Here is a 20,699-nt window from a genome sequence, read left to right as displayed (position 1 = left end):
ACGATAGGATTGTTTTCTCTATAGGATACATTACCCCCTGGCTGGGAGAAAAGAGTTTCCAGAACTGGAAGGGAATTTTTTGTTGACCACAATACCCGGACAACTACATGGGTAAGCTGATCATTATAATGGCGAACAAATATGCTTGTATTTGCTACTACTACTACAATAGTCACATCCAAATAAGCGGAGGCATTCAGCCGGCACTGCACAGCTCCACTCAACTACTTCCAGTTCTAGTGGGAGTCGGTCGTCTCTGTTGGTACAAAATAATAGCCTTCGGACAAGCTCCAGCTCAGTGACTTCTCGTAATAATAATTCAACCCCACCACAGAACGAAGATTTAGGCCCATTGCCGGTTAGTAGTGACAGCAGACAAGTATGTATTAAATAGTATGAATATTTTTGGGTGGGATGTATTGTGAAATTTGAAGTGTTGTTAACTGGGTAAATATTCTAAACTTCCCTATTACTCAATCACTAAAGTGAATATACTACACATTGTATCCTGTTTGCAAACATTCTAAGTGTTCTGTGGGACCACTTGGGGAGGAGGGCAGGGAGGACATTGTAATTGCCCGCTTATTTTATATAGGATGGTTGGGAGTTGCGCACCCACAGAGATGGACGGAGATTCTTTGTTGATCATAGTAAGTCTCTTATTTTTTATTTGGGATAGTGAATGTCTCTTTGTGACAGATACACACTCGACACAGTGGGAGGACCCTCGTGTGATCAAGCTACAGAATGAACAAGCTTCGGTAAGTTTTATGTTATTTTCTTTGCTGTAGTGTGTAACATGGTATGCCTAGACGGTTCCATACTCACGCGATTACCACAGAAAATATGATGCATTCAGAAAACAACTGCTGAGTAGTAAACCGGTAAGTGATACTGCTTAGCTTGGGTTTGTACATGTCATTTTGTAGGATAATCTTCCCCGACAATTTGACTTTTCTGTCAGAAGAGATCACTTGTTTGAGGACTCCCATCGTAGTATAATGGCAGTATCAGAAAAAGATAAGAACAAGTTAAAGGCAAGACTGTACATGAAATTTACTGGAGAATCTGGTCTTGATTATGGTGGATTGGCAAGGTGTGTTGTGTGTGTGTGTGTTGTGTGTGTGTTGTGTGTGTGTTGTGTGTGTGTTGTGTGTGTGTTGTGTGTGTGTGTGTGTGTGTGTGTGTGTGTGTGTGTGTTCCATTGTTCAAACCAGCAGCTTCCCTGATGTTATTTGTTTTTGTACTAGACTACTGCACCACATGCATGAACAAGCACATACAGACAGACAGACCCCCTACTGTACACATGCACAGTACGCACACACAGTCTCAAGATTCAGATACCTTCGATCCTCCTTTGAGAACCAGACACTTTGCAGTTTTAGAGAGATGTGCATTGTACTAGGTGTTATCTACTTTGTTGTGCACAGTTGAAAGACAGGCAAAAAGCTTTAAGACAGTTAGAGGGCTTCTAGTGATTTTGGTGTGCCCGAGTGACTTATCTATATAGTCATGATTAGGGATTGTGAAATTTGCTACTTTCACGATTGTAGGATGCAACATATCGTCATTAATGATAACTGTAGTTGTGCATGCATCAGTAGTATCATACAGTCAGTGTTGGGAGTAACGCGTTATGTAATATTACTTTTGTGTACTTTTGTGGTAACCAAGTAATATAACGAAATACGCTATAAAAACAGGTAATATATAACTCAAGTTACTTTACTTACAAATGTAACGCGTTACTTAAGTAATATAGTTACTGTAACGAGTCTAATATTACGTAATATTATTACTACAAGTAACGAAGTTACTAATCTCGTTAGTTGTCCTCTGAGTAACGCCTAGCCACAATGAAGTAACGAGCCTACTGAATGAAGCTTACTCACCAGCTTCTTGCTTATAACCTAGATTTGCACATTGCTCAACAACGCAATCATGTCACGTGATAAAGTGGTAGTTTCACACGTGACAACTTAAGGCTGTGGACACAAAGTAATATAATATGTAATATTATTATAGTTACTTTATTATATGGGTAATATGTAACTGTAATTAAATAGTTCAGTTGCAAGTAATATGTAATATGTAAATAGTTACTTTTACAAAGTAACTTGCCCAACACTGCATACAGTACAATAGTACTGTATATTAGGCATCATGGAGGTTTGGACTTTTCTAATAGGTTGCTATGGAATGCTTAAAAAATTTTTATTTGATCATGATGGAATTTACTCAATAACAGCTAAGGCTATGAGCCTGATTTTTTCACTGTTCGACATTGCTTGTTGTTCATGGTGTTACTGTCACAACATTATAATTATTTATAATACACATCAACATCACAATGTTCAGAAACAATCACGATTAATTCCAGCCCTAGTGTGTATGTGTATGGTAAATTGTTGGTTTACTCTTTTTATAGGGAGTGGTTCTTTCTCCTGTCCCATGAGATGTTCAATCCTTACTATGCACTGTTTGAGTACTCAGCAAGGTATCGTGTGTTTCACTCTCCTACTCTCATCCTTATCATCTTGTTCCAAATAGTGACAACTATACACTTCAGATTAATCCCGACTCTGGTTACTTTAATGAGCATCACTTAGAATACTTTCGTTTTGTTGGCAGAGTCTGTGGTATGGCTGTTTACCATCAGAAACTGGTGGATGGTAAGTTATGATTACTGTAATTTAAATTTTTTAGTCCAGCATTTCTTTAGCTTATTTCATTCGTCCATTCTATAAGATGCTTCTTAGCAAGAAAATCACTCTTGCTGATATGGAATCAGTCGTAAGTAAACTTGTAAAGGACAAATTTCATGTTTGGTTGATTAGTATTCCCTAGTAGCTGTGAAGCAATTATAGAAACACAGTTTGTATAACTGTAAAAAATATCATCTAAACTTTCAATGGCCAAGAAATTACTTTAGTGTTACTAGGGGAGGGGGGGTAACAATCTATGGAGGATATGGATATTTCAACCTGAGTCTGTCAATACACATTAGTTTTGACCGTGTTATGAGAAGTGATTATCTAAATGCTGTATAGTCCTGTAACCGATGTTCTTTTCAGTGTAACATGTAAACTAGTACTTCTTTCCTTACCGCAACTACATATTGATGAATGAGAATGCTTGAAGGCTCACACCTGTGACTTGAGCATTTCTCCTTAAAGTTTTGACTGCTGTTTGAGTCACTTACTTCCCTACACACGTTTAAGAAATAACTTCCCTGTTGAACCAGCATTATGAAGATAAACAATGGACAGTACTCTCCTTCTATTGCAGTAGTATACTCAAAGGCTGGTTTCATTTGTTAACATTGTGACGTAGTTGTCTGTCCTCTGTTAGTTCCTCAGGTGTGGTTCTCACTAAGTTATCCTTGAAGTTCTCACCATGCTGTTACAACAGTGCTGCTTCAATGCACACCCTTGTGTCTGGAGTGATTTTTGTAGTGAAGTGCAAACACTATTATTTTGTTGAAAGGAAGCCATTTAACTTCATTTTCCAGGACTATTATGGTGTTTAGTTACTGTTCTCTCCCATATTATTAACTCTAGGTGCTAATGCTTCAGTAATAAGCATTATTGTACCTCAAAGTGTAACTCTCTACAAGTTTTCTTGCTAAACAGTCGTTAAGGTACTTCCGTGAATTTTGGAACTGGCACTAGTACTGTGGGAGCAAGAGGCGGCCATAAGTAAGCCTAGGTGGGTAGAACGTGTTTTGTACCATTTTCTACATGTCATGGCATAGGCTCCCCCACTGTTTTCTTATTCAATGCTTGTGTAACAGATCGAGATAATGGAACAGTCACTCTAATAGAACAGTCACATTTCATATCATTTGAGTAGCTACCTACAGTGAAAATACTCTCTCAGATCTAAAACAAATTGGCATGCATGCCTGTTGTGTGTGTTCTATCTCCACTGCATAATTTTCATTGCCAAAGTTGCCCCTTCTCTGCTATTTGGTTTGTTTCACTGCTCCTGTGTCATGGGATAGCAAACTCATTACTGATAATCCTGCTGCAAGTTACTATCCTAGATATTAACCTCATTACGCCTCTAGAGGAAATCATGTGTAGTTTTCTGGCCATTATTTAGAAAATTTATGCATAGTTTCCTTTGCAGCCTTATTAATTAATTTGTGGATAGTCCTCTCCTTGGGTCTCTAATTATTGTCAGCTTGTTCTCACTATCACTTAAGACTTAAACAACATGGTTCTACATAATTTGAAGGTCCTGAGTTGTGGTGCCCTTGTTTTGCTACAGGGCTTAAGAGGTTACTTAATTATGTAGAACCCTGTGTTTTGTTTTGTTGTACCTTGACGGCTGTTTGTATCATTAGAAAGAATGAAATATGTAGTGTTAATTAGTAGAAACAAGCCTATATAACATGTTACACATCCTATATATGGATACCATGAATTTACGAGAAACCGCATACAAGTTTTCCTGCTTGAGGAGACTGGGTGACCAAAATTTTCCGTGAATATTTTAGAAAGTCTTTACAGAAGGTTTTAAGAATAATTGAAGGTTAGAGGTTTCTTACTAGTGAAATTAAAGATGACTTATCAATAAATCTCAAAGGAAAGTTGATAAGAAGGTATGTTATCGGCCCATTCGCATTGCTCACTTTCAAGATGCTTATAACATTGTCTTATGCTTCCGGACCAATCCAGGTTAAGCATTGTATTAACATCTCGAAAATGAGCAATCCAAATCGGCCGAAGCATACGTATATTGTTAACAGGTTCATTGTGTAAGGAATCTCCAGACTATAGCTATGAAACTATGGTTTGCAGAACAAATCACAGCTTTTAACCCAAGTTTTCTCGTGAATTAAGGCTATTTTAGCATACCTTCTTATCAATTTTCCTTCGAGATTTATCATTAAGTAGTCTTTAATTTCACTAGTAATAAACCTTCATTACTGAAATTTACTCATGTATATTCTATAAGGTTCTCTACATCTCACAGAGCCATGCATAGCTGTTACTATGTCCATTTATTGCCAGTGTTGCAGGCATGTAATTGCTGTGCTTTGTATTGCCCCAGAGCATGAGAATTCCATGAATTTATGAGAAGCCGCATGGGTGCATACTAATCTGTATACGCTCCCACTTGAGGAGACCAGGCATCCAAATTTTTCTGCAAATATTTTAGAAACAGTCTTTACAGAAATTTCTTGAACAGTCCATCAACTGCAGATTTTTGAGGTATTCTAATAGAGCAGTCAGTCTATTGTGGCAAGCAGATGTATAGAAAAGGTTCAGATTTTTAATACATCCTACATGTAAAATAAACTTCTTGGCATTTTGGCTTTCAATTTAATGCTTCTCAGTCACTGGTTGCTTTGTCAAGAGCATTACATCAGTTTGGTCTTGTCAAAGTCTATGATATTTATGCAAATCGATCAAATGGTAACTTGCCCATTAGCCAATTAACAAAATGCTGGTGAAATATTCTGGCTTGCCCGTGATAAACTTTAAACTACCTGTTTTGTCACCTTAATGTAGAAATCTTAATTGTTCAATGTGATAGCAGCAATATTTATGTTGTGCTTCTTCGAAATTACCAGATATGTGGTTTAATTAGTGAAAATTATCTGTATTTACTAAACTCCCCCATTGAAATTTTCTACTGCCTGCCTGCCTGCCTGCCTGCCTGCCTGCCTGCCTGCCTGCCTGCCTGCCTGCCTGCCTGCCTGCCTGCCTGCCTGCCTGCCTGCCTGCCTGCCTGCCTGCCTGCCTGCCTGCCTGCCTGCCTGCCTGCCTGCCTGCCTGCCTGCCTGCCTGCCTGCCTGCCTGCCTGCCTGCCTGCCTGCCTGCCTGCCTGCCTGCCTGCCTGCCTGCCTGCCTGATTTGTTCAGGAAAGCATAGCGGAAAAGTGGCTTGGCACTACAGCCCTACTTCTTTCACAGAAGCACTTTAAATTCACTTAAGAAGAAACTTTTGGTATATTGATAGCCATACAATACATGCGTTATTGTTTTACTTTTATACTGAGCAGCCATAGCACAGTATGATTTCGACCTCCGGACATGTACGTTTCTCATTGTTATTGCACCAACATATTGGAATACGCATGCGGGTAGTGCAGTGATTGGCTATTCTCCAAGATGTTGCCTGCCATCAGGAAATGGACTGCTTGTGGAATCATATTCACAAAGCATATGTATGAAAGTAGACAATTGTGAGTTAGTCTGTAGCTACGTGTAGATGAATTAGTCTGGCGGCTATGCCAGATGGGTGCTGTTGGTGCGTATCAGTAGTATATGTGCAGCTGGAATGTCAGTGGACAGCCCTTGTGCTTTTGTGAATATAAAGAGTAGATTCATGATTGTTGCAGATCTCATGAATAGAGAATTGTAGCTAATAACATATGTGACCCACTGAGCGAAAATTGGCTGTTTTTTGCAAAATTCTATTTTGCCATTAAAACGTATTGAAATAAACTGGATAAAAATACTCACGCTACATAAAAACTTTATGCACGTTTAAATCTCTTCGTTATGTACTGAAACGCTCAAATCGATAAAACCTATACACTGCCAGATTCTCCTGTTCATTGGGAGTAAGAAAATCTTTTGTTTCGTGTTTGTACAGCATATGGTTTGTGAGTTATAGGCGCTTATGTACGATAAAGTTTACCGTCGTAATTTAATTGTTGAAATGGCCTTCTTCTTTGTCCACACAAAGATGCACGAGAAAACACTATACCATGATCGATGTGTCAGTTCATGGTGAACAGACTGAGCCAAATCCCATCTTCGTAGCTTGTTTCAGTCGTGAGCTATGATTGATTAAGTAAGCACCTGTAATTTATTTGCTATACTGTTGCTGTACAAATCAAGTTTATTCCTATCGCTATAACTCCAAGACTATTCATCACAAAAGGCTGAAACTCTGGCTGTTCACTCCTTTGTTACTATAGATAACAGAAAAGCAATAAAATGGAATTTGCAAAAATGTCTGGTTTTTGCTCAGTGGGTCACATATGTGATGGTATTTAGCTTTTTAATAGTGGTCATGAATTGACAAAAACAGTTCACAAACAAGTATAAGAAAAAATTAGGAATTTTAAACTAGAGTAGGGACAATGTAGTACTGCTGCAATAAAAAGTACTGAAACAAGCTGGATTGGAGTTGTACGTAATGTCCAGATACTGTAAAGCAATAAGAAATGAGCATCCCTACTGTGCACATACTTGTGGTTATCATGACTGCAATGCTCATAGTTTAATAAACTAATTCCTAAATAGATAACAAGTGTACATGTTCTGTACAGTTTTGATGACTTTGGTGTACTCATCAACAACTTTTGCTGTACACCATTTATTATTATACATTACAATAGGACACAGAATGTTATAACAGTATGAAATACATCTTGGATAATGACCCTGAGCCATTGTGTCTGACTTTCAGTACCAACAAAGAATTGTTAGGAGAGGTGAGACTGGCACACTTATTAATGCCTGTTGATACACTATTATTGTTTGTTTAGGTTGAAGAGATAGACTTGAAGCCAAATGGCAGAGATATTGAAGTGACTGAAGGCAACAAAATGGAGTACATACAGTGAGTACCAGTTGTATGTGAGTTTGAATGGTTTAAGATTCTCACAGTTTAATGATTAAGTGGAGATTTGAAGACAGAGTGAAGAAACAGATGGACGCATTCAAAAAAGTATGAACTTGCATTGTGTTATAGTGTCTTCTAAATGTCCATTAGGGATTTGAAGACATCATTCCACTCAACAGACTGAAGATATTTGATGAGCGAGAGATTGAGGTGAGATGCAATGATGAGTCTCTGCGGACATTGACTGCTTGTGTTTTGTCTCAGTATCTCATGAGTGGTCTTGGTGAGATTAACGTTGACGACTGGAGGAAGAATACTATTTACAAGGAGGGCTACAAGGAAACAGATGATGTCATAAAATGGTTCTGGAAGGTACACACTTACACACACAAACATTGTGTACAGCTAGATGTGCTCTTACAGGCAGTGGAGTCTTACGATAGTGAATTGCAAGCTCGTCTGTTACAGTTTGTTACTGGTACCTCAAGAGTTCCAATGAATGGGTTTGCTGAATTACAAGGTCATTGGGTATCCATAGTTGGTAGTGATTTATATTGAGTTTCTTTGTATATAGGCAGTAATGGACCTCAAAAGTTCTGTATTAAAAAGCTAGGCAAGCCTGATAGCCTACCCAGAGCTCATACATGGTGAGTTAGTAGAGTATAATTATGTATGGGGTCATGTGTCATCATCAAACATTCTGTGATCTCTGAGAAAATTCATGTACTATTTTTGAAGCATGATTTAGTAGATCCATTACAGACATAGTCCAGAAGCCTTTACAGCCTTCTATCAGCCACTCCCACCACAGTACATGGCTTTCTTAGGAAGCACATATCGTAGATTGACTTAGCAAATTTCTGCATCCATAACTATTGTCAGTGATGAACAACACATTTGGTAAATCAATGGTCTGTTTAACATAATCAATCAAAATATTTCCCACCAATCGAACTACTTATGCAGTGGAAGTGTTATAGTTGCTACTTGAAACATTACTTTAATTACATGTAATTTTGTTTGAAATGTTGTGACAGCTTCAGATTGCAGGATTAAAATGATGTTTTTTGTGCTTGTGAATGCACTCAGTTTTCTAGCAATGAAACACTATCTTTGTATGTAGTATTCTAGCACTAGTCAGCTAGACAATGATGTTACATCATCACATGCTTTAGAGCATTTTGCATAATTCATTTTAAACTGCTTCCACCCTCGTCTGTATGTAATCCATACTTTTCATAAATCTGACATCAGTATGTCAAAACTGTCATTGTGTTACAGTGGTTAACACATGACTAGCCTTGGGACTGTAGTACATGTGATTATTAGATGGCTTAACATTAGCTTTTACTAGTGAGATGACAAACTATTATATAGTACTGTATGTTTTGGCTTTCCTGCCCTAAAATATTACCTTAAATCAGCCTCAATTTCCTTCGTGACAGTTTGGCAGTTTTGGTTAGGCATAATATGTACCTCCAGAGCAACCCGAACATTTACAATAAGTTTCTATAGAGTTTTCTGTTTATTTGAATTTTCTTCTATCTGACTAACAAACTGAGACATGTCTGTGTACCTATTGCAGCAGCTACAGTAGATGCAGTGTGGACTTACCTTTGTCTTCGTTTTATCCCATTACTTTTTCTGCTACTGTGTAGTAGTTTCTGGATTGATTGCAGAGGTGCTTCTCATACTGCTCTTCTTTATTTGTACAACTGTGTAACAGGCAGAACGTTGCTGACAACAAGGAGAAATATAAATCGTTAGCTTTATGATGTATCTGACACCGTTCTTTCTTTTGATGTGGTGTTCATGAGCTCACCAATCACAATTATGTGCAAAAATAAAACAAAAAATTAGGAATTTTCAATTTGAGTAGGGGACATATAAATAGTAAGTAGGTAGGTTGCCTACACCTGTAGCTGTACTAGTGGACAATTAATTAATCCCTACTTCAGTCATAGCTATAGTACTGAGACTGTAGTAGGGATTAATTGTCCACTAGTGTAGCTGCAAATGTAGACAACCTCCCTTGTTTCATTACTGTGGCTCTCATCCAAATTGAAATTTCCTGGTATGTACTTGTACATATGCCACTTTAGCGTGGGTGTTCCTTGGTGTTCAATTTGCATATTGCCCAGGTAATACCGTATAGTAAAAAGCTTTGGCGGTAAAAAACTTTGGCGAATTTGGCGAATAGCATTCAATCTGCCAAAGTTTTTTTCACCAATTATTTTAGATGATCACATGAGCACATTGAGTAACTAGAACTTGAGATGAAGGTCAGCTCGTACCACCACGTGAGCTGACTTTGGAGATCTTCCTAGGAACCACAGTTGTAAGCACTCCTTGGGATAGCATTTCCAACCGGCTTCCCGTTCACATGTCAGCTAGTTCATTGTCTCGCAATGGATTTGGCCAAATACTTTGATATATACGTGATAACCTCTGCTACTGGATTTCACTGAAAAAGTAAATACGGTCGCTCTCGACATCGCAGGAGATAGTGAAGCATGCCTTAGCTAGCATGTTGTTAGATCAGTAGCTACAGAAAAGTACTGCTACACTTACTACACTACTTAACTGATGAACTGACACCTTGTCATAATATCCTTATGTACTGTACAGTAAAAATTTTGGCGGTAAAAACTTTGGCGAATATTATTTCAATTGCCAAAATTTTTTCTGCCAATTTTTCAACAGAGGAATTTTGTCATACTTTTTTTTACTGCCAAAGTTTTTTACTATATGATATCATGAAAATGCAGTTTGCTCATGGCTTTGATACCCAACCTATATTACTTATACCACGGCTGCTCAGGATTTGCTGATATATACACCTGCAGCTCTTGGTGTATATTTATATCAACAACATTCCTCACAGCTGTGGTACTTATATACCTGTAGGTTTGGGGGTCTCTGAACAGTAACTTACCAAGAAATTTTAATAAGAATTTTCAATTAGTGAATTGGGTTATTTTTAAGCATGTACGCATCATAGGAATAGTTTTGAGCTAATTTATATATCCTTCACTGTAGCTTCAATAGAATAGACCTGCCACCTTATAGAAGTTACCATGAGCTGAAGGAAAAGTTACGCTTAGCTGTAGAGAACACTGAAGGTTTTGAAGGAGTTGACTGATATTTTATATGTAAAGCAACAGATACATACTGGCATATTTGTACTGAATGTATTTTATTTCTTAATTTATATGTACCATACAATATTATACTTGTATACTTTTTGTAATGTTATAAAGTTGTATAAAACTTATTATGAAATACAAGATATGTGTTAAGTGATCATCTGGGATGTTGTACAGTGGAGAAGTGTTAGAGTGGGTTATATACAGAACTACGGCTGTTTTCTACTTCTGGAGGTAGATAAAATGCTAAAAGTTGTTCTGACATTTCTTCGAAACATAGTTTTAATTCTTGCAGTGAATCACATGATGTTCTAAACACCAAACAACAGTCATGATTTTCACGTAATTTCTCTATGTCAAAATGTGCCTGAACCTGACAAGGTAGTGTAACATTATGAACGCTTATTTTGTTAAAAGCTAACTTCCTGCTCTGACTTGTATCCAAGGTCTTGTTTGTTTAGTAGCACCATTAGGGGTAACCCAGTGAGTTGACTGTCTTCTAAGAGAGCAGAAATCTCTGCATATGCTGTGTCAAATTCATTGTCATTGCTCATGATATCCACCACTACAATCTGATTAGTGTCAGCTCACTACATAACCTTCATCAGTCTGTTAACTTACCACTGCTTCTACACCTGTCAAGTATCTGCACCAGTAAGGCCTCACTGAGTCACCACCTTGACAGAAATATTTAATGGTAACATTGTAAACCCACAGCAAAAACTATACTCCCACAACTACACTAACCTCCCAACTCTTTGACATTCAGTATGGCCCTTGAAGTTGTGATAGCCTTGATGTTGAAGCCTTAAAATGCAGCTATAAGAATTAGTTAGTATATTAGTTGCAGTACCCTTTGTTGCCTCTATATCATCCGTTTCTTCTCCAGCTGCAAGACTCAGTATTGTTGACTTTCCAGCCCCACCCATCCCGATGCAAAGCACATCGAATTGGCGCCTAGGAGGCGGGGGAAGGGGACCACAGATCTACATTAAGTTTTGACAATATTAACGGGTTATATTACTCACCCCCAAACCGTTAACATACTCTATTAGCTAAAATCCTGCAAATCCCAATACACAGACCGCAGTAATAAGCCATCAAATTACAGCTTCCCAAACATTAGAAAAAAGTAACCCAATTTTCAAAAAGGGTTTTAAAGTTTATTCACGTGACCGAATCGGTGAACGCCAATTTTTTTTTTTTGCTTCCAACTGACTATTACTACTGTTCAAGATGAGAGGATTTAGGAAACAAATCAACAAGATCTCCCAGGTATTATTCATATCGCTTTCTAGTTACCATCAACTCTTTGTAACACTAGACGATGGTGGAGAAAATGGGCAGTGATGACGGTGCGACGCGTCTGCCTGAAGAATACAAAGAACTAGAAAAAGTAATCTATGTTTGATATGATAGTGTTTTGTATTTGACACAACTGGTGCCGGTAGGAAATTGATGCTACCCAGAAAATCGTAGAAGATTTGATTGCTAGGACAAACGAAATGCTTCATCCCAACCCGGGTGAGTATATTTCCTGTATTTTCTGTGACTTGAGGAAGACATTTGCTGGCCTCCTTGTGGACTAGATCATGTTGTGGTTTTGTATAGCTGCCAGATGGAAAATAGCTGCAAGTTCGTCAGTGCAGAAACTTAGGGGGCAGGCAATAAAGCGTACATATCCACACCCTGAGGGTTTTCTTGGGGAGATTATGGTGAAAGGAAGTGAAGAGTTAGGAGACGATTCATATTTTGGTATAAACATATAATATTGTCTTCCATAGAGAATAGCTATTGTATATTTTGTCTTTTATAGCTCAAGCATTGGGTGACTATGGTGACACAATGAAGCAAATAGCTGACTTCAAGGATGCAATGGTAGGACTATAGTCAAGGGATACATGTCAATATCACTTATCTTTAAAGGATGACGAGGTAAAAACTAACTTCACAGATCCATTACATCATGTACTGAGCAAAGATCTGAAGGAAATACATGTTAGTATTTGTTAATACTGGAGTAATTTAGTAAGTTTTTCACATCAGTTTCACCGTAAAAAAATGAATGGTAGACGGCTTGACTACGATGCCAAGAGAAGACAACAGGCTAAAGGTACAGAGGTAATGTAGCAATACAGTTTCATCACCTTCACTTCTTAGGGAGTAATGTACCTGATGAAGATATCCGGTACGCTGGGGATAAATTTAAAGAATCACTTGAATTAGCATCAGATGGAATGGCAAACTTATTGGACAATGAGGTATGTCATATAATTCAGTTGTTAGTGTGTCAGTTTGCCATCTTTGTATGTTGTGTTGCCTTCATCAGGTTGAACAAATCAGCAAGCTTAGTGCTTTAGCAGATAGCATGGTGGAGTATTATCGCCGATGTGTTGACGTAATGGAAAGCCTACAGTCTACACTGGAAGGAAGGATAAGTGAGGCCTCAAGTCGAATTCCTCGTGATAAACTTGATCCAACAATGGTTGTTAAAAACTCACCCAAGTATACACAGAAACGAAGTAACACTGTGCGTGGCAAGAGGTAACACTGTTTACATCATTCACATGCTATGTCCACTGAGTAATCTGTCCTTATAGTCCCGACAGTGAGGATGATGATGATGATGATGATGACACAGGATACAACCCACCACCATCTTACAGCGAAAAACGACCTACTCCAGCTGCCAGAAAACAGCCATGTGCAGAAGCATTGTACGACTTTGAGCCAGAAAATGAGGGTGAACTTGGATTTGAGGAAGGCCAAATGATCACATTGACATCAAGGATTGATGAAAATTGGCTCGAGGGAGAGTGCAATGGGCAGGCAGGTTACTTCCCTTCATCATATGTGCAAATCATTCAGGATTTGCCTTAGCGTTTTATTACCAAATTGAATTTTGACTGTTAACACTATCTAGTCATGTGGTATATACTTGTATTGGTCATGTAATTGTTATTTATTTGTGTTATACATATAGCAAAATAGTTACTTTGATGACACCCTTGTCCTTTTGTTCCAAGAGAAATTAGAGCCATAAGTCTTTGTCTTCATCTTTGGTCTAGCAGGTTCAACTACTTCATAACTCCAACCTGTTTACAAACATTACATACAAACAAGGACATCAGCCAAGTACGAACCATGTTCAATGGCAAATGCAACGGCTTCTTCCTTTGTATCAAAACTGACAGTCATATTAGACAGCGGATCAGCACTAAAGGAAACTATGCCAACTGATATATTATACTGGTTGTGTCTTACGTTGAGGTCCAGCCTATTAATGGATTTTCCCATCTCTCATCGTTTTCAAACTCAAGTTTCCAGTTGTGAGTGTTGTTGGTCCCTGACTGCATAGCATTACGAGCAGGGATGAATATACGAGCATATCTCTTCCTCTGATCTTCTGGTACTCCTGATAAGTTGGTGCTTCCCAACTGCAATATGGTATCACATCACGTGACCTAAACTTTTAAACAACTTACTGATTGGCTTATTTCATTTCCACTATCTATCACGGTAGGTTGGTTTCCTAGAGTAACAGCCGAGCTCGATAAACTGCGGCGAAGGTACCACAAATTACGAGAACAATACCTCAACGCCATAAAAATAACGGTTGACCGACAACCATAATCATAAATTTTCGACTTTCGCACAAAAACACTTTAATAATTGCGCACCAGGGGAAGATCTAGGATGTCGATTCTAGTCCAATCTCCTGAGTATATGAGCTTTAGAAGTACCGTATCACAAAGAAAAGTTAGTAGCTAATATTCTATGGTCTGCAATTCCCTGCTGTACCTTAGATTGTAGTCGATAATCCAGACCAAGCTTGGGTATTGTATGACGCTGGACCGCGCGAGGTTAAATGCCCGCTAGTATTTCTGCCTCCAGTGTGCGGCACGGCAGATTGTTTTTTCAAGCAAGTCTTGACATTGTCTTCACAAGGCTATAGAGTGATATCAGTGAGTAGATTCACATATTTATTGTTTGCCTCTAAATTACAGGAACTTAATAGGTGGAATACCCGGTGCTGTGGACTGTAGAGGAATGGTGCGAAAGCTTTTTAAAATTGATCAATCATCTAGGATTGGATAAGGTATTTTAATATCTGATGTGTAGTGTACATATTATTTGTTTACAGGTGCACATGTTTGGTGCATCACTGGGTGGATTTTTGGCCCAAAAATTTGCTGAGAGAACCAGCAAAAATCCTCGAGTAGCATCAATATTTCTCTGTAATGCTTTTGTAGACACTTCAGTGTTTAAACAAACCAAGTCTGCAAAAACGTGAGTATTAACACTAGATTTTCTTATAAACACCAATGATTTATATTTCATCAGTTTCTGGACTATGCCTTCCTTTCTATTAAGAAGACAAGTGTTAGTTAATTTACCAACTGACAACCTTGAACCCCAAGTAGCCAGATCTATTGACTTCATGGTTGACAGGGCAAGTTATCACAACTGCTCATCTGTGTTATCATCGCCTCTTTTCATTGTAGATGGAGTCAGTGACCCGTTCCCAATTAGCTTCACGTCTGACTATAAATTGTCTTGACAGTTACGTGGAGCCACAGAAATTGAAAGATGTCTACATCACTGTTATGGATGTGAGTTGGAAACGATACAGTATTATTGGTAGTATGTTGTGTTCCATTGTGTGGCTGGCGTAAGAAAACTTGGGTACAAAGTTGTCAAATAATTTATTTTATGATATAGGTGTTTGATGAGTCAGCATTGTCACAATTGGTCAAGGAAGAAATTTATAAGTGCTACCCTGATGCAAAGAGAGCACATCTTAAGGATGGTGGGAATTTTCCTTACCTGTCACGCAGCACTGAAGTCGATCTCCACTTACAAGTGAGTGCACCTTGTTTTCAGCCATTGTTCAACAATGTAAAAAACCCTTGCTTAAGAAGTAAGCAGTTGTCCATTTGCTTTGAGTGTTCGTTACAAAGAAATAACTTTTAAAATTGTTGAGTTTTTTTTGCCACATGCTTGAGTTTTCTGAACACACCTTTACCATGTGTCTTTATCTGTAACAGATCCACTTGAGAGTATTTCATGGTACTCGCTATTGTGCTATTGCACAGTCCATGATTGATGAAGAAGAACTTAAAGCCATCAAAGGTGAACCAATTGACTAAAATTTTTAACAAACATTTTCACATTTTTCCAATACGTGTACATTAAATAGTTTCTGTTACTAATGACATGTCTACTCAAATTTGATTCCCTGTGACAACGGTAGATCCTTGCTGTAGTTGATGGTACTGTATGAAGGGGTTAGCAGAGTGTAAATGACTATAATATATAAATTACCATGTGGATCGTCTCATGTATTGCTTCCATGAATCACTGCCTGATTCCCTACCTCCACCAGTAGCTTTCTCACCACCTAATAGAGAGGAGACTTTTTCAATAAAAAATAATATTCATTATAATATTCATTATGAAGGTATTGAAGCCACAGTGATGAAGCTGTAGTTTTGAAACTTACCAAAGGCTCCTCCTATCTCAGCTCCATTAGTTGGGATGTTAACATTAACAACACCACAATCAGAACCTTTGGGGCTACAGTATATTGGTAACCAGTGTAGTTTCTATGTTAATAATTTACCCAAGCCATTTGAAAATTTTCTCTACATTAGCAGTGAAGATGCTACTGGAGAGACCTTGCTCCACCTCATTATTCCACTTGAATGCTTCAGAGATGTCCTTTATCCACAATTAATAATATGGTGGTTACTATAAGAAACACTCACAGAAAATTTCAGTACATAAAGTACTGGAGCAAAACTCTCCTTGAGTACTATACCACTGTCATGTTGTAAGCCAGTGATAATGGTTGGGGCTACGTAATGACCAGGACACTCCAACCTCTTCATTGAACAAGTCATGATAACTAGTTTGTGTATCAGCACAACCATACCTGTCCACCATATACCACTGTACCACCCTAGAGATAACATGTGTGGTGTACTGTATATTCCTCCCGTAAACTAGACTAACCTGGTTCTTTGCTTCAGTTATTGCATTTTCATAGACGCCAACTGCTTGTTCATTGTGTAATGGACCATATAGTACTCCATCTGGTGAAACTAAGTGATGACCAGCTGGCTAGTCTAGGCATTTAGTGTACTCACCTTCTAATGGATCACCAATCCTTACTTGAGCATAAGCCTTCTTGAGTCTTTCCACAACTGTGTCATGTATTTTCTCATGTAATATCTACAATATAACATAGCAGCAGATAAATAAGTACCTACTGTAAGATGATTAGTTGCATGTTCAGTTCTTAAAAATAATGCTATGAACAATGATATGATACACCCTTTTAGACAATTTGTAATCTCAAAAGCTCTCTACATATGTATTGCTCTCTGTTACACACATCAGACCTCTAAAACATGCTATTATACATGTTGGCCCATACCAATCTCCTTGTGGTAGTACAACGCTGTCCAGTGGTACCAACACAGGCAAACAAAACAGCTGGAACAACCAGGTCCAAATCAGCATCCTCATCCACTATAAAAGCCAACACCCAATCACTGGTCATAGATTCAGCAGTATAATGTGTTACCAATTATAGCATTGTTTCCACCTAACTCCAGTATGGATTTGCCTGCATATGATACACACATAATGTAGGGCATATGAAATGAGAGCAGTGTACCAAATCTTTCTTGTACAGTAATTCCCACTTTCCTTCCGACATTTGTACTACCAGTGAACGAGAGCAACTCCAGGTTTTTATCTTTGGCCATGGCTTCCCTAAATTGTAGCGTGTGCTTACCATAAGAACAAACACTGACTGAAGGATGTAGCTAACCCAACATCAGCTCCTCCACAAATTAGAGAAAACAGTTCGGAGGGGTAGCCATTAGCCTCAAAAACCGACTGTATAATCCTACAACAGCAGGTAATGAATAACAACCAGACAAGTATCTATTGCTATTACTTTGCAGTAGCTATTGCAATCAGTGGTGTGGTAGGAGCTGGCTTCCTGTAAGGATACAGTGATCATTGTGCTAGCTATTAAAATTGTGTACCATATCACACTGTTCCCACACACACTGGCAAGCGACTGGTTCCATCCCATCACAGCAACTGGGAAATTGAATGCAGTAATGACACCAACAGACCCTAATGGATTCCACTGCTCCATTAATATGTGGCCAGGACCTGCATTATGATTAAATCAAGCAGTTAAACACTGGAGTCATTGCTAACGTTCAGAAGGAATCACTCTTCCACCGAACATGCGGGACAATCCAACGGCAAAATCACACATGTCAATGTACTCTTGGACCTCGCCAACACCCTCAACATAGATCTTGCCAACCTCAAGCGAAAGCTAAATGTGTTAAATAAAACACCATCACAAATACATACATGTACTAAACTTACCAAACGACCAAGGGGTTGAAGTTTCTCCCTTATAGCGACAGCAATCTGACGAACAACTTCTCCTCTTTTAGGTGCAGGCACCTTCAGAACATCATAATTACATTTACTGAATTGTGATAATGTTAGTAGCATACCTCTACCCACTGTTCCCAAGCTTGCCTGGAACGACGAATGATCTCATGGTAGTCCTGTACAGTGCCCTAAACACAATGATACACTGACCCCTGTATATGTCATTGGTCACAACACAACCCACTTCTTGAACATGAGCAATAGGTCTGCCATTGCCAGGACAGAATGAAGTCACCACCTAAAAATTATCAAACATGCTGATGATAGTCTCTCAAATTAATAATCATTATACGTTATTAAATTTCCATTAGATGATAATTTTAGTCCTTCCCATTTACTGCAAGAAGGTAAACTATAGACATTTATGCAATTGCACTTAAGATTTAGTGAGATAACCTTTAGTGGTACTAATTGATTGTTTTATTGTTAGCACTTTACATTGACCAGCACTGATAAGAGATTATTAGTCTGGCATGTGATGGTATTATCCACAGTGATACAGATTCCATCCAATTTCGCATCATCTTCTAGAGTCCTGTTTATTAATTATGTTGTTATGTGAAGCTGTCTGTTTGCAATCTTTTGCTGTCAGACTATCATCTTGCTGACTGTTACATGCATGTAAAAAAAGGCGATTTTTGCACAAAATGAAGTGCTCAACTACCAAGTGGATTCTAACTAATTTTGTTTGTCTCCTTCGGTTCATTGAAGGCTATCCTGTAGCAAAACCTTGGGTTATGCTGCATTGCAGGGGCACAGGCAGTAATTTTCAGGCTAGAGATATGGGATGTTAGGAGTCACTGCACAGTATTCGAAACACGCTCTGAAGTACAAAGAACAAGCCTCCTAGGGTGTCTAGGGGAATTCCCCCAGGTAAAAAATTGGCCTTTGAGATTAATTTGACTAATCACCGATGCAAGGTGCAAGTTGTATGAGATTTATAGCTGACTGTTCTATTAGAGTTATTGATTTTGACTGTTCTCGAAGGGTTCAATTCTGCAGGGACTTTTTTTCTAAATTCTTTTCTGAATTTTAAAACTTGAATCTTTCATGGTATACATGTTGTTGTGGAAGTGAGTTAGGACAAGGCAGCCAATTTGAATATGTTATAGGCTTATAGCGAGCTATCACAAACACATGCACGCACGCACGCGTACATTCTTGACTGTCTATCCCAGATTCTTCTTTCCCACCCCTTATGGGAGACACCCACCCACCAATTACAAACAATTTATTTAGGCCAGTTGAATGAATGGACTCCCAAGGAGGGTGGATGGGCATAGGCGATTCTAAGGGGGGGCCAAGGCCCCCCTGTTAAAAAATAACTTTTAAAAAATCTTGGGGGAAAGTTGCTGTATAGATTGGCATTGTTATTTTTAGCATTTTTCATGTCTTTAGAACAAATTTTAGGCTGTTTTCAAGCCTTTAAATTGCAAAAATCCTGCACCCCCAGACCCCCCTGAAAATTCTACTTTATACTATAGCCAAACAACAATAGTTATGCCGTTCCCTACTGGGCCCCCCCTGTAGGTCAGGTCTAGAATCGCCACTGTGGAAAGGCCACTGACAATAGCAGGGACCTGAGTCTCTTCTTAGATGCAATGTAAGTATGGACTATATGCATGGTATTAACCCTGTTGTTGGCTTGCAAGGCCAAATCAAGAGCACACTAACCCTTCACCACACAGTCAGGACCAGGTCCGCTACCATTAACCACACCACCAGAGTGGTATACTCACATAGCCAGACTCTTTCTTTTGTGTGGGGGTGGGGGGGAAAAGGGTCTGGTAAACATAGCATATCAATGTCATTGGCCTATTCCAAGATTGTGGGGATTCTACTCACAACTTCTTTCCCTACCCCCACACAAAAGAAAGAAAAGGGTCTGGCTACATGAGACTACATGTTACCAAGAGTTCATAATAAATGCAAATCATGAAGTTATGATGCAACACCTATAGTCACATTTAATGCAGACTTTTGTTCAGCCTGATCAGTGTACTAAGCTATGAAGATTGTTGTAGGGTGGCTTCAATAAGCAACCCATTGGAGGTATCATCAACACTCAAAGTGTTAGTGATATCCTAGAGAAATCCAGTGTTTTACTGAAATACTTCATGCTATTACATCATACTCTCCCCCTCTGATATTATGAACTCTTGATGTTACTGTAGCCACGAGAAAGTTGCAGCGAAAGCGAGCGCGCGCGCGCGCGCACACACACACACACACATTGCCTGTTCCGCCCCAAGATCCATTAAACACTCCAGGGTTGTCAGTCTTCAGTCCTAGGTCTTCTTTCAGCCAAGAGTAGGATGGCTCATTTATCAGCAAGTCTCCTCCTGAGGTTGAATAGGAAAGAAATCGTAAAGAAGTACGAGAGGCAAGCCTTCCAATCCATGAGGCTTTTGCAGCAACTACTAACATCTTAAAAGCGCGTCACTCAAATTATTTGGTGTATTTCAAAATACTAGTA

At 38.7% G+C, this 20,699-nt stretch overlaps 6 protein-coding genes across 8 annotated transcripts in view; 3 read left to right on the top strand and 3 right to left on the bottom strand.

The window, feature by feature from the left end:
- Nucleotides 1-10,888, top strand: part of LOC136262105 (E3 ubiquitin-protein ligase NEDD4-like) — a 13,585-nt gene extending 2,697 nt beyond the window's left edge. Inside the window, exons 12-28 of one of the 2 annotated variants that reach the window (XM_066056251.1) lie at nt 25-111; nt 173-358; nt 596-650; nt 700-761; nt 813-884; nt 930-1,096; nt 2,432-2,500; nt 2,554-2,675; nt 2,726-2,796; nt 7,363-7,458; nt 7,513-7,586; nt 7,634-7,694; nt 7,740-7,799; nt 7,854-7,961; nt 8,013-8,109; nt 8,164-8,236; nt 10,629-10,888. In XM_066056251.1, the coding sequence (XP_065912323.1) occupies nt 25-111; nt 173-358; nt 596-650; nt 700-761; nt 813-884; nt 930-1,096; nt 2,432-2,500; nt 2,554-2,675; nt 2,726-2,796; nt 7,363-7,458; nt 7,513-7,586; nt 7,634-7,694; nt 7,740-7,799; nt 7,854-7,961; nt 8,013-8,109; nt 8,164-8,236; nt 10,629-10,731 (1,563 nt within the window). In that variant the 3' untranslated portion in view covers nt 10,732-10,888. Of the gene's footprint in view, nt 1-24; nt 112-172; nt 359-595; nt 651-699; nt 762-812; nt 885-929; nt 1,097-2,431; nt 2,501-2,553; nt 2,676-2,725; nt 2,797-7,362; nt 7,459-7,512; nt 7,587-7,623; nt 7,695-7,739; nt 7,800-7,853; nt 7,962-8,012; nt 8,110-8,163; nt 8,237-10,628 lie in introns of those variants that run through there. The other variant, XR_010704123.1, reaches the window with a different exon arrangement.
- Nucleotides 10,769-11,926, bottom strand: LOC136262111 (ADP-ribosylation factor-like protein 15). 2 transcript variants are annotated; one of them, XM_066056256.1, is made up of 6 exons: nt 11,783-11,926; nt 11,589-11,721; nt 11,483-11,542; nt 11,357-11,412; nt 11,158-11,307; nt 10,769-11,108 (listed from the first exon to the last, which is right to left on the bottom strand). In XM_066056256.1, exons 1-6 carry the CDS (start codon nt 11,834-11,836, stop codon nt 10,923-10,925), a joined length of 639 nt encoding a protein of 212 aa, XP_065912328.1. In that variant the 5' UTR covers nt 11,837-11,926; the 3' UTR covers nt 10,769-10,922. The 2 variants fall into 2 exon arrangements, with proteins under 2 accessions (XP_065912328.1, XP_065912329.1); XM_066056257.1 differs by having other exon boundaries at nt 11,589-11,692; nt 11,764-11,903.
- Nucleotides 11,854-13,740, top strand: LOC136262109 (endophilin-A-like). The gene is made up of 10 exons (XM_066056254.1): nt 11,854-12,010; nt 12,060-12,131; nt 12,187-12,259; nt 12,347-12,490; nt 12,552-12,613; nt 12,662-12,733; nt 12,782-12,848; nt 12,896-12,996; nt 13,065-13,279; nt 13,336-13,740. Exons 1-10 carry the CDS (start codon nt 11,972-11,974, stop codon nt 13,613-13,615), a joined length of 1,125 nt encoding a protein of 374 aa, XP_065912326.1. The 5' UTR covers nt 11,854-11,971; the 3' UTR covers nt 13,616-13,740.
- Nucleotides 13,631-14,384, bottom strand: LOC136262112 (NADH dehydrogenase [ubiquinone] iron-sulfur protein 4, mitochondrial-like). The gene is made up of 4 exons (XM_066056258.1): nt 14,221-14,384; nt 14,000-14,172; nt 13,879-13,952; nt 13,631-13,830 (listed from the first exon to the last, which is right to left on the bottom strand). The coding sequence occupies exons 1-4, from the start codon at nt 14,338-14,340 to the stop codon at nt 13,727-13,729; spliced, it is 471 nt and encodes a 156-aa protein (XP_065912330.1). The 5' UTR covers nt 14,341-14,384; the 3' UTR covers nt 13,631-13,726.
- Nucleotides 14,352-15,970, top strand: LOC136262110 (maspardin-like). The gene is made up of 8 exons (XM_066056255.1): nt 14,352-14,494; nt 14,542-14,700; nt 14,754-14,834; nt 14,880-15,025; nt 15,080-15,188; nt 15,241-15,348; nt 15,458-15,598; nt 15,784-15,970. Exons 1-8 carry the CDS (start codon nt 14,432-14,434, stop codon nt 15,883-15,885), a joined length of 909 nt encoding a protein of 302 aa, XP_065912327.1. The 5' UTR covers nt 14,352-14,431; the 3' UTR covers nt 15,886-15,970.
- LOC136262108 (alpha-aminoadipic semialdehyde dehydrogenase-like) lies at nt 15,883-20,699 on the bottom strand. Its single transcript, XM_066056253.1, has 19 exons — nt 20,456-20,699; nt 18,408-18,461; nt 18,286-18,351; nt 18,152-18,232; nt 17,975-18,098; nt 17,794-17,926; nt 17,703-17,747; nt 17,574-17,651; nt 17,418-17,515; nt 17,325-17,366; nt 17,175-17,269; nt 16,885-16,969; nt 16,751-16,830; nt 16,671-16,697; nt 16,504-16,620; nt 16,359-16,456; nt 16,239-16,312; nt 16,061-16,136; nt 15,883-16,011 (listed from the first exon to the last, which is right to left on the bottom strand). Exons 1-19 carry the CDS (start codon nt 20,648-20,650, stop codon nt 15,957-15,959), a joined length of 1,623 nt encoding a protein of 540 aa, XP_065912325.1. The 5' UTR covers nt 20,651-20,699; the 3' UTR covers nt 15,883-15,956.

Source organism: Dysidea avara, chromosome 7 (assembly GCF_963678975.1).
Source record: "Dysidea avara chromosome 7, odDysAvar1.4, whole genome shotgun sequence".
Taxonomy (NCBI): domain Eukaryota; kingdom Metazoa; phylum Porifera; class Demospongiae; order Dictyoceratida; family Dysideidae; genus Dysidea; species Dysidea avara.
This window is presented reverse-complemented; position numbering and strand designations above follow the sequence as displayed.

Coding starts and splice junctions, on each gene's coding strand:
- LOC136262111 (XM_066056256.1), bottom strand. CDS start 11,836: ATGGCTTATTACTGCGGTCTGTGTATTGGGATTTGCAGGATTTTAGCT. Junction 11,308..11,356: donor TGACAGGTGTAGAAGCAGTG/GTAAGTTAACAG, acceptor GACACTAATCAG/ATTGTAGTGGTGGATATCAT. Junction 11,109..11,157: donor GATACAAGTCAGAGCAGGAA/GTTAGCTTTTAA, acceptor CTACCTTGTCAG/GTTCAGGCACATTTTGACAT.
- LOC136262109 (XM_066056254.1), top strand. CDS start 11,972: ATGAGAGGATTTAGGAAACAAATCAACAAGATCTCCCAG. Junction 12,011..12,059: donor AAATCAACAAGATCTCCCAG/GTATTATTCATA, acceptor TTGTAACACTAG/ACGATGGTGGAGAAAATGGG. Junction 12,260..12,346: donor AATGCTTCATCCCAACCCGG/GTGAGTATATTT, acceptor GGTTTTGTATAG/CTGCCAGATGGAAAATAGCT.
- LOC136262112 (XM_066056258.1), bottom strand. CDS start 14,340: ATGGCGTTGAGGTATTGTTCTCGTAATTTGTGGTACCTTCGCCGCAGT. Junction 13,953..13,999: donor TTAATAGGCTGGACCTCAAC/GTAAGACACAAC, acceptor AGTTTCCTTTAG/TGCTGATCCGCTGTCTAATA. Junction 13,831..13,878: donor TGCATTTGCCATTGAACATG/GTTCGTACTTGG, acceptor GTTTGTAAACAG/GTTGGAGTTATGAAGTAGTT.
- LOC136262110 (XM_066056255.1), top strand. CDS start 14,432: ATGTCGATTCTAGTCCAATCTCCTGAGTATATGAGCTTTAGAAGTACC. Junction 14,701..14,753: donor AAGGCTATAGAGTGATATCA/GTGAGTAGATTC, acceptor GGAACTTAATAG/GTGGAATACCCGGTGCTGTG. Junction 15,349..15,457: donor TCTACATCACTGTTATGGAT/GTGAGTTGGAAA, acceptor TTTATGATATAG/GTGTTTGATGAGTCAGCATT.
- LOC136262108 (XM_066056253.1), bottom strand. CDS start 20,650: ATGTTAGTAGTTGCTGCAAAAGCCTCATGGATTGGAAGGCTTGCCTCT. Junction 17,748..17,793: donor TGTGGGAACAGTGTGATATG/GTACACAATTTT, acceptor GTATCCTTACAG/GAAGCCAGCTCCTACCACAC. Junction 17,652..17,702: donor ATTGCAATAGCTACTGCAAA/GTAATAGCAATA, acceptor CTGCTGTTGTAG/GATTATACAGTCGGTTTTTG.